We start from the raw sequence: 11,625 nt of genomic DNA, 5'->3' as shown, positions 1-11,625 counted from the left end.
GAGTCGGGAGCCGCAGACGCCTCGAAGGAGCCGGCCGGGAGCGAGAGCCGAGAGCGGGTCCGAGAGCCGCCGCCGCCGCCGCCGCCGCCATGGGGAGCCGCGTCTCGCGGGAAGACTTCGAGTGGGTCTACACCGACCAGCCCCACGCCGACCGGCGCCGGGAGATCCTGGGTGAGGGCCAGCGGGCGCCCCGTTATGTGTGCGCGGCCTCCCGCGCGGGCTCTGCGCGACCGTGGGCTCCCGAGGCCCGTTAGCTCGCTCCCCGCAAGGTCCCGCCGCCGTCCGGGCCTCCAGCCTGCGGGTCCTCGCGGGACAGGCCTGAGCGGGGCGCGGGGGAGGGACGGGTCCCGGGGGCGCGCAGCTCCTACCCTTCCGCGAACAGGCGCAGGCGCGTCCCCGAGCGGGGGAGTCCCCGCCAGGCCCACGCCGGCCGCTGAGGACCAAAGGCGCCCCCGGCTGCGCCACCTTTGGGTACATCCCTCACTAGAAGGTTCTTATGCCCTCGGGTGGGCGCCCCTTCCTGTGCCTTCTCCCGCCCCTCCCGAGCGGGCCGGGGCAAGCGGGTAGGGTGTGGTCCTGGGCATCCCGGGGCCTACTCGCCAGCCCTGCTCTCGGGGTCCGGCGCCGGCTGGCAGTCCTGGCGGGGGCGGCCGCAGTCCCGGCCTCAGGCCCTGGAGGAGGCCGGCGCCCCCCCCGGCCCCCACCCTGCCGCCCCCTGCCCCCCCGCCGCCCCCTGCCCCCCTGCCCCCCCGCCGCCCCCTGACCCCCCCACCCTGCCCCCCCCGCCGCCCCCGCCCCCGCCCCGGGATTCTCGGACTGCATGGGCCCTGGTCGGTTCACGCCGCTTGTTCGATTGATCCTCACGACGATTCTGGGACGTAAAAACGGCAGATTCGTAGATAGTTTTCGTCCATCTCGGTTTTGTGGATGAAAAGACTGGAAACGAAGACTTGCCAAACAGGGAAAATGCCCGCTGGTCCCCTGACAGCTGACTTAGAGCACGGAACTCTCCGGAGGATCCGGGCCTTCTGTGTCACTTCGAGAACGCTCGTCTCTCCCAGGCTGTTCCTAATGATCTGCCAGGGATCGTGTGGGATGCTTTACAAGCATTACCCAATTTCATTCTGGTAACTCTACTAGGTTGCTATGTATGAGCGCTGTTTTACAAGATGAAATAAGAACGTCACTAAATGCTACAGGGATTCTAATGCGCATTAGTTTGCCTGAAGGATACCTGCCCTTTTTTTTTTTTTTTTTTTTTTTTTTAAAGACGGAGTGTTTGCCGGGTGTGGTGTCTCATGCCTGGAATCTCAGCACTTTGGGAGGCCGAGGCGGGTGGATCACCTGAGGTTAGGAGTTCAAGACCAGCCTGGCCAACATGGTGAAACCCTATCTTTAAAAAAAATTTAAAAATTATAAAAACGGAGTGTCGCTCTGTCGCCTGTGCTGCAGTACAGTGGCGCGATCTCAGCTCACTACAATCTCCACCTCCCTGGTTTAAGCAATTTTCCTACGTGAGACTCCCGAGTAGCTGGGATTACAGGGGCGCACCATCATGACGGGCTAAGGTTTTTTTTTTTGGTAGGCCGTATTAGCCATATTAGCCAGGCTGGCCTCGAACTCCCGACCTCAGGTGATCTGCCCCCCTTGGCCTCCCAAAGTGCTGGGATTACAGGCGTGAGCCACCACCCCTAGCCCAGAGCATGTGCTTTTTAACCTCTGCTGTTTCTTCAAAAATTGAGGAAACGGGACTGGGCACGGTAGCTCGGGCCTGTAATCTCAGCACTTCGGGAGGCCAAGGCAGAATGATCACTTAAGCCCAGGAGGTCAAGACCATCCTGTGTAACATAGTGAGACCCTCCCCATTCACACACACACAAAATTTAAAAAATTTAAACTGGGGAAACAAATGGTTGGTGAGTTGAACATGAGAATTTTTTCCTCCTATACAGTATTTTCTTAGTTTTTCTTCTCAACTTTGATTTCCCCAGTGAAAAGAAAAAGGGAGTAGGTGAGACCACAAGGAGGTGGATTTTTGTGTTTTTTTTTTTTTTGTAGAGACAGATTTCCCCGTGTTGCCCAGGCTGCTCTTGAAGGGGGCTCAAGCAATCTGCCCCCTTCAGCCTCCCAAAGTGCTGGGATTATAAAGGCGTGAGCCACTGCACCGGGTGACTTTGGGTTCTTGAATTCCCTCCTTTCCTTCCTCCTCCCCTAGACTCCCTTTAGAGACAGGGTCTTGCTGTGTGGCCCAGGCTGGAGTGCAGTGGCTATTCACAGGCATGATGATCGCTACAGCCTGTGCTCAAGTCATCGGCATACCTCAGCCTGCCAGTAGTGCACTGCCTGCCTTCATTTGTTTGGAAGTCACCTACACATATTTGATATGAGATAGCATATGATACTTTTTATTTTTTTTGGAGACGGAGTCTTGCTCTGTCGCCCAGGCTGGAATGCAGTGGCCCAGTGTCAGCTCAACACAACCTCCACCTCCTGGGTTCAAGCAGTTCTCCCTGCCCCAGCCTCCCGAGTAGCTGGAATTACAGGATGCCTGCCACTATGCCTGGCTAATGTTTTTTTTTAGTAGAGACAGGGTTTTGCCATGTTTGCCAGGCTGATTTCGAACCCCTGACCCTCAGATGGATTGACCCACCTTGGCCTCTCAAAGTGCTGGGATTACAGGCATGAGCCACCCCAGGCAGCCACATATGATACATTTTATCACTGCCTTATCTACGTGTTACATAGGAATAATCTGGTGTCCTACCTGTGTAGAAACCAACTCTGGAATACTGAAACTGAGCTATTTAATACTCTGAAAATCAGAACAAGTGTGGTTGCTCATGCCTGTAATCCCAGCACTTTGGGAAGCTGAGGCAGGAAGATTGCTTGAGGCCAGTTCAGACCAGCCCCATCTCCACAAAAAGTTTAAAAATTAGCCATGCGTGGTGGTGCACACTTGTGTCCCGCTACTCAGAAGGCTGAGGCAAGAGGGTCACTTGAACTCAGGAATTCAAGACCAACCTGGGCAACGTGGTGAAACCCCATCTGTACAAAAAAAAAATTTTTTTAATTAGCGGGGCGTAGTGGCATGTGCCTGTGGTCCCAGCTACTCAAAGGCTGAGGTGGGAGGATCGCTTGAGCTGGGGAGGGAGAGGCTGCAGTGAGCTGTGATTGCCCTAGTGCTTTCCAGCCTGGGTGAGACTGTCTCAAAAAAAAAAAAAAAAAATGATGATGAAGGAAGTAAGAAGGGGCTGATTGATGCTTATCTCACACTGAGACTTCATTCCCCACAAACTGTCACTGAACCATTTCACTTGGAAAGTAAAAGGACTACATATTTCTCAATGGAGACATAACGTTTTCCATGCAGGTATAAATACTGCCCAGTGTTCTGTTTCAGGGTGGGAGGTGGAATCACATGTAGAAAGATAAGAATCTTTAGATTTCTTTAAATTATACCCAAATATAAGAGACGGTTCTGCAAGTGTTCAGTTTTTGGGGGGGTTGGTGAGGGAAGGGCCTGATAGGACAGCCAGTATTTTTTATACATTTTAAGTTTACGTTGAGTTCACATTAAAAGCTAATTTATAAGGCATCTGTTTGAAATTAATGAGGGCGGGCCAGGCTCAGTGGCTCACACTTGTAATCCCAGCAATTTAGGAGGCCGAGGTGGGCAGGGCACCTGTGGTCGGGAGTTCAAGACCAGCCTGACACCCAACATGGTGAAACCCCGTCTCTACTAAAAATACAAAAATTAGCCGGGAATGGTGGTGCACGCCTGTAGTACCAGCTACCGGGAAGGCTGAGGCAGGAGAATTGCTTGAACCGGGGAGGCAGAGGTTGTGGTGAGCTGAGATCGCACCACTGCACTCCAGTCTGGGTGACAGGGAGAGACTGCATCTCAAAAAGAGTTAAAAAAAGAAAAGAAAAATTAATGAGGGCTAGAGACCAGACCATTATTAGTGGGTCAAATAAGAATAAATCACAAGAAATGCTTCCTTCACTGCTGTACTTTCACAGTGATAGAGTTTGTTTTTTGGGGGTTTTTTTGACATGGAGTTTCGCTCTTGTTGCCCAGGCTGGAGTGCAATGGCACGATCTCGGCTCACCGCAACCTCCGCCTTCTGGGTTCAGGCAATTCTCCTGCCTCAGCCTCCTGAGTAGCTGGGATTACAGGCATGCGCCACCATGCCCAGCTAATTTTTGTATTTTTAGTAGAGACAGGGTTTCACCTTGTTGACCAGGATGGTCTCGATCTCTTGACCTCATGATTACCTGCCTTGGCCTCCCAAAGTGCTGGGATTACAGGCGTGAGCCACCACACCCAGCCCTGTGTGTTTTTGATGTTTTATTTTTTGAGACAGGGTCTCACTCTGTTGCTCAGGCTACAGTGGAGCAGTATGATCAAGGCTCACTGCAGCCTCAAATTCTTGGGCTCAAGTGATGTTCCTGCCTCAGCCTGCCAAGTAGCTAGGACTATAGGTTTACACCACCTCACCTGGCTAATTTTTTTTTATTTTTGGTAGAGATAGAGTCTCTCTTGCCCAGGCTGGTCTTGAACAGTGGGCCTCAGGCAGTCTTCGTGCCTCAGCCTTCCAAAGTGCTGGTATTAATGTGAGCTGTGGCACCTGGCCAGTAGCTTTGAGATGATAATTTGCATATCATGATTTATTCATTTAAAGTGTACAGTTCAGTGTTTTTTAGTATATTCACAGAGTTGTCTAGCTGTCACCACCATGTAACTTTAGAAGATTTCATCATCACAAAAGAAACCCTATACCCATTAGCAATCCTTCATATCCCCTGCTTCTACCTAGCAGTCCTAGGTAACCACTAATCTACTTTATGGTCTGTAGATTTGCTTATTCTGGACGTTTCATGTATGTGAAATCATGTACCTGATCTCTTACGACTGGATTCTTTAACTTAGCATAGCATAATATACATTTTTTTAATTTCTAATTTTTATTTATAGAGACAGGGTCCTGTTATGTTGCCCAGGCTGATCTTGAACTCTTGGGTTCAAGTGATCCCCCTGCCTTGGCCTCTCAAATGCTGGCATTAAAGGTGTGAGCCACTCCACCCAGCCATTAGCATAATATTTTAGCTGGGCACAGTGGCATGCTTCTGTAGTTGTAGCTACTAGGGTGACTGAGGCAGGAGGATCACTTGAGTCTAGGAGTTTGAGGCTGTAGTGAGCTATGATGGTACCACTGTACTCCAGCCTGAGTGACAGAGGGAGACCCTGTCTCTAAATATAAATATTTTAAGGTTCGTTCATGTAGCATGTGCCAGTGTATCATTCCTTTCTGTGGCTGAGTAATATATCTTTATGTGAATATACCAGGTGTGTAACATTTTGAGGAACTACGCTACTGTTTTCCAAAGCAGCTGCACCATTTTACATTCCCACAAGCAAAATATGAGGGTCCCAATTTCTTCAGATCCTTGTTTTTACCTATCTTTTTGTGTTACGGTCACCCTAGTAACTATGAAGTGGTGTCTGGTTTCAGTTTGCACTTTCTTAATGACTAACGATGTTGAGCATTGTTCGTTTCCATGTCTTTTGGAGAAATGTCTGTTCAGATCCTGTGCCCATTTTTTAATTGGATTATTAGTTGTAAGAGTTCTGCATATATTCTGGATATAGGTCCCTTATGAGATATATGATTTGCAAACATAACCCCCCTTCTGTGTATTATCTTTTCATTCAAATGATACTTTCTTCACAGTATCATTTGCAACAGAAAAGTTTCTGATGCAATCCAGTTTCTGTTTTCTTTTGTCACTTTTTCTTGTTATAGTATCGAAGAAACCACAAAGGCCATGAAGATTTATTCCTGTGTTTTCTTATACGAGTTTTATGGTTTAAAAAAAAAAGGAAATAAAGAAGAGTTTTATAGTTTTCTTATAAATTTGGATCTGTGATCTGAGTTCATTTCTGTATATGGTGTAAGGAAGGGGTCCAGATCCATTCTTTTGCATTTTGGTAGCAAGTCATCCTGGCACCATTTATTGAGAAGACTGTTGTTTCCCTGACTCTATTGGCAGCCTCTAGTATTGATTTGTGTGTACTGTTACAACTTTGGGAAAATTCAGCACAGTTACTTGGAGCATGTTGATTTGTCTGAGAGAAATGTGAATACCAGTTTCATGATATTAGGGTAACTACAAAATGTCTATTCTACCCTTTGTCAGATGTGTTAATTGTTTTATATAAAGTAAGAATGCTGTACCTCTGTCTAAATACAGAAATAACACCATTTTAATACAAAACATGTGGAACTTTTAAAGTTTGAGGCCAGTTTTTCTTGCATAAATTCTCAGATTCTTGTGACATGATCTTTTGTAACTTTACTATTAGAATCCTTTCCTGTTGTTATTAAATATTCACTGCAGTCTCTAGTAGAGGGAATACTATGATTTACAGAAAAAAATTGTTTAATTGGTGTTAATTTAATTATAATTGCTGAACTATTTGGTACTTTTAGTGCCTAATATTTTTGTTTTTTTCTTTACAGCAAAGCATCCAGAGATAAAGTCCTTGATGAAACCTGATCCCAGTTTGATATGGATTATAATTATGATGGTTCTCACCCAGTTGGCTGCATTTTACTTCGTAAAAGACTTGGACTGGAAATGGGTCATATTTTGGGCCTATGCATTTGGTAGTTGCATTAACCACTCGATGACTCTGGGTATTCATGAGATTGCTCACAATTCTGCCTTTGGCAACCGCAAAGCAATGTGGAATCGCTGGTTTGGAATGTTTGCTAACCTTCCTATTGGGATTCCATATTCCATTTCCTTCAAGAGGTACCACATGGATCATCATCGGTACCTGGGAGCTGACGGCATCGATGTAGATATTCCTACTGATTTTGAGGGCTGGTTCTTCTGTACCACTTTCAGAAAGTTTATTTGGGTTATTCTTCAGCCTCTCTTTTATGCATTTCGACCTCTGTTCATCAACCCCAAACCACTTACTTATCTGGAAGTTATCAATACCGTGGCCCAGGTCACTTTCGACATTTTAATTTATTACTTTTTTGGAATTAAATCCTTGGTCTACATGTTGGCAGCATCTTTACTTGGCCTGGGTTTGCACCCGATTTCTGGACATTTTATAGCTGAGCATTACATGTTCTTAAAGGGTCATGAAACTTACTCATATTATGGGCCTCTGAATTTACTTACCTTCAATGTGGGTTATCATAATGAACATCATGACTTCCCCAACATTCCTGGAAAAAACCTTCCACTGGTAAGTAAAGACTTTGATACATATTCTAATTTTTTTTTTTTTTTTTTTTTTTTTGAGATGAGTTTTGCTCAGTTGCCCAGGCTGGAGTGCAGTGGCACAATCTCGGCTCACTATAATCTTCACCTCCCTGGTTCAAGCAATTCTCATGCCGCGGCTTCCGAAGTAGCTGGGATTACAGGCACGCGCCACCATGCCCCACTAATTGTTGTATTTTTACTAGAGACAGGGCTTCAACATGTTGGCCAGGCTAGTGTTTTGTCAGTCCAAGCTGCTCATAAAAAAAAAAAAAAAAAAAATAGCAAGAATATAAATACTGCATCTTCCACCCTAATTTTACAAAGGGTTCACTGTTAGGTCCTTTTTAAATTTTATTTATTTTTATTTTTAACCTTTTTTTAGAGACAAGCTTTTTTTGTCACCTAGGATAGAGTGCAGTGGTGCAGTAGCTCACTGCAGCCTCAGCTTCTGGGTTCAAGCGACCCTCCCACCTCAGCATCCTGAGTAAGCAGGACTCTAGGCATGTGCCACCACACCTGGCTAATTTTTAATTTTTTGTAGAGGCAGAGTCTTGCTATGTCCTCAGGCTGGTCTCGAACTCCTGGACTCAAGTGATCCTCCTGCCTCAGCCTTCCAAGTAGCTAGGATTACAGACACATGCCATGACAGGCTAATTTTTCCTAAAATATCTTTTTAGCTGGGCATGGTGGTGCATGCCTGTAGTTCCAGCTACTCAGGAGGCTGAGGCAGGGGAATTGCTTGAACCTGGGAGGTGGAGGTTACAGTGAGCTGAGACTGTGCCAATGCACTCCAGCCTGGGTGACAGAGCAAGACTCTGTCTCAAAAAAAATAAAAAATAAACAGTTTCTTTTAATCCTCCAGATTGTCTTTTTAAATTTTTTTTGAAGTTTTTATAGACACGGTGTTTCCTGATGTAATCCTGGCACTTTGGGAAGCCCAGGTGAATGGATCATCTGAGGTCAGGAGTTTGAGACCAGCCTGGCCAACATAGTGAAATCTCATCTCTTCTAAAAATACAAAAAAATTAGCCGGGAATGGTGTTGTGCACCTGCAGTCTCAGCTATTCGAGAGGCTGAGACGGGAGTATCGCTTGAACCCAGGCAACAGAGGTTGCAGTGAGCTGAGATCAGGCCACTGCACTCCAGCCTGGGCAACAGAACGAAAGTCTATCTCAAAAAAAAAAAAAAAAAAAAAACAGATGGGTTTCCTTGTGTTGCCCAGGCTGGTCTCAAATTCCTGGGCTCAGGTGATTCTCCTGCCTTCTAAAATGCTGGGATTATAGGTATGAGCCACTGTGCCTAGCCAGATAGTTTTTCTGTAAAGACATTTTTAACTTGAGATGGCAGAACTGCACACTTAAAAAGTGTTTATTTTTTTATTTTTTATTTTTTTTGAGATGTAGTCACTCTGTTTCCCAGGCTGGAGTGCTGTGGCACAATCTCAGCTCACTGCAACCTCCAACTCCCGGGTTCAAGCAGTTCTCCTGTCTCAGCCTCCCGAGTCGTTGCTGGGACTACAGGTGTGAGCCAACATGCCCAGATAATTTTTTTGTATTTTTAGTAGAGATGGGATTTTACCATATTTGTCAGGCTGATCTTGAACTCTTGACATCAGGTGATCAGCTTCCCAAAGTCCTGGGATTACCGGTGAGCCACCAGGCCCAGCCAAGTGCTTAATTTCTGTGTAATTAGCATGTCACAATTTATTAGTATTTTTAAGTTCCTGGATGGCAGGAACCAGATGTTACCTTTTTATTCTACAGTGCTATCCATGCAGTACATTATTTAATAATATCAAGTTAATCTAATTGCACGTGTTTACAAATAAGCCAGATATTTAGTCCCTTGGAAAGTGACGGAAGAGAGTCCTAGAGGGTCGAGTGCATTCAGCTGCTGAAATGAGACTGCTTTTTGTTTAGAGTTGCCTCAGCTGCTTTGGCTGCTTTTATTTTTTTTGAAGCGAGAAGAGGGAGGCAGGTCTCATGGTTTCCCTTCTCACTGTTTGTATCAACCATTCATCAGTTATCTTTGAAAGACCCAGTAACACTCACTTTTCATCTTGCTGTATTTTTTCCCTTCTAGGTGAGGAAAATAGCGGCTGAATACTATGACAACCTCCCCCACTACAACTCCTGGATAAAAGTACTGTATGATTTTGTTATGGATGATACAATAAGTCCCTACTCAAGAATGAAGAGGCAACGTACAGGAGAGATGGTGCTGGAGTAAATACCATTAGTGCCGAAGGGATTCCGCTCCAAAACTTTAGATGGAATTTTTGCATTATTAAACTTGAGACCAGAGATGCTTAGAAGCTCCCCGGCACAATTTCAGAGTAAGAGCTCAGTGGTATCAAGAAGTGAATCTGGATTTTAAACAGCCTGGCTCTGTACTGCTCAGCTTCCCTCACAGGAAACTTGTGACTTGTGTATTATCGTCATTGAGGATGTTTTGCTCATGTCTGTCATTTTATAAACATATCATTTTAAAAGCTTTTAAAAAGCTATTTTGCTGGGCGTGGTGGCTCATGCCTGTAATCCCAGCACTTTGCAGGGCTGAGGCAGGTGGATCACCTGAGGTCAGGAATTCAAGACCAGCCTGGCCAACATGGTGAAACCCCATCTCTACTAAAAATGTGAAGATTAGACAGGCTTAGTGGGGCATGCCTGTAATCCCAGCTACACGGGAGGCTGAGGTAGGAGAACTGCTTGAACCCAGGAGGCGGAGGCTGCGGTGAGCCAAGATTATGCCACTGCACTCCAGTCTAGGTGACAGAGCAAGACCCTGTCTCAAAAATAAATAAAAATATAAAAAATAAAAAGCTATTTCTAGTTTATTACTTTCACTATAAAGTTTTGCTTTATTAAAAAGCTAATAAACAGCTATTAATCACAATGTATTAGTATTTGTTACATTTTTGTATGTTGCTATCTTTATAGTATATAATATGGTAACCTGGGTACTGGGGGAACTTCAAATTTTCATCTCAAAAATAATTTTTAAAAAGCCCAAATAGTGATATAGCATAAAAGGTTGAGATGAAAATATATTTCACTGTAAGCTGAATTACTCATTTAAAAACTGTTACATATGGGACCTGAATTAGACATTGCTGAATCCTGTACAGCCTTACTTATAAATAAAGTACTTACCAAATTTAATCATGTCCAACATTCAACTTCATTTTTCGGATGTGTTGATTCTTACATCAGAAAGTGCTCAGTTGACAAAGACTTTCATAGTTATTTTACTGTGGTGGGAACTGGCTCTGGTCTGATGGTAGATTGTTGGTCTCAAGTAGCTGGTAGCAGCGGTCTTGCTTACCTCAAATATATCACTTGGATAAATTTAATGTAATGTGAATTGTTTTAAAAATATGTCAGCAGCTGGGTGTGATGGTTCACACCTGTAACTCCATACTTTGGAAAGCTGAGGCAGGAGGATTACTTGAGATCAGGAGTTGAGACCAGCCTGGGCAACATAGTGAGACTTTTCTTTTTTTTGAGATGAAGTCTTGCTCTGTTGCGCAGGCTGGAGTGCAATGGCATGATCTTGGCTCACCACAATCTCCACCTCCTGGGTTCCAGCAATCCTCCTGCCTCAGCCTTCCGAGTAGCTGGCATCACAGGTGTGCACAACCATGCCCAGCTAATTTTTTTTTTTTTTCAGTAGAGATAGAGACAGGGTTTTACCATGTTGGCCAGGCTGGTCTCAAACTCCTGACCTCAAGTGATCTGCCTGTCTCAGGCTCCCAAAGTGCTGGGATTACAGGTGTGAGCCATTCTGCCTGGCCCCCATCTTTAAAAAAACAAAACTGGTGTGGTGATGTGTGTGTACCTGTAGTCCCAGCTACTTGCGAGGCTGAGGTTGAGGCTGCAGTGAGCCGTGATCACACTACTACACTCCAACTTGGGTGACAAATACACCATCTATAAAAATATGTTGGCTGTATTGCAGTTTCATGAATAAAACAACACCCAGACTGTTGAGGGTGCAGTGAAGAGTAGACTCCTCTGTGGGTCTGCCAAGCCTGCCTCACAGACCTACTTTCATCCCCAAAATACTTTGCTTTCCCTTCCTGACCCTCTTGTCTAGGAATATTCCTAGTATCCTCTAATCTGTTGCTCAAAGAACAAAGGTGACAATGGAACCATGTTCACAGTTCAGAGTTAGTCACTAAAAAAGTATCTGCAAAACATACCCCTGGATTTGATGCGAGATGGTAAAGAGATCTTGTACTCCCACCAAGCGCTCAATTCCTCGCCTATAGAACTAGCCAATGGCTACAGCTGCCATGCAAATGCTGAAAACCTCCGAATCTGTCAGCTCAGACCTCTTACCACC

The 11,625-nt window shown here is 45.5% G+C and overlaps 1 protein-coding gene across 1 annotated transcript; it reads left to right on the top strand.

Moving 5' to 3' along the window:
- On the top strand, window positions 1-10,442 carry DEGS1 (delta 4-desaturase, sphingolipid 1). The gene is made up of 3 exons (XM_002760474.7): window positions 1-171; window positions 6,522-7,264; window positions 9,364-10,442. Exons 1-3 carry the CDS (start codon window positions 90-92, stop codon window positions 9,508-9,510), a joined length of 972 nt encoding a protein of 323 aa, XP_002760520.1. The 5' UTR covers window positions 1-89; the 3' UTR covers window positions 9,511-10,442.
- Window positions 10,443-11,625: the final 1,183 nt, after the last annotated feature.

Source organism: Callithrix jacchus, chromosome 19 (genome assembly GCF_049354715.1).
Source record: "Callithrix jacchus isolate 240 chromosome 19, calJac240_pri, whole genome shotgun sequence".
Lineage (NCBI taxonomy): Eukaryota > Metazoa > Chordata > Mammalia > Primates > Cebidae > Callithrix > Callithrix jacchus.
Note: the sequence above shows the minus strand (reverse complement) of the source record. Positions and strands in the feature narration are given on the sequence as shown.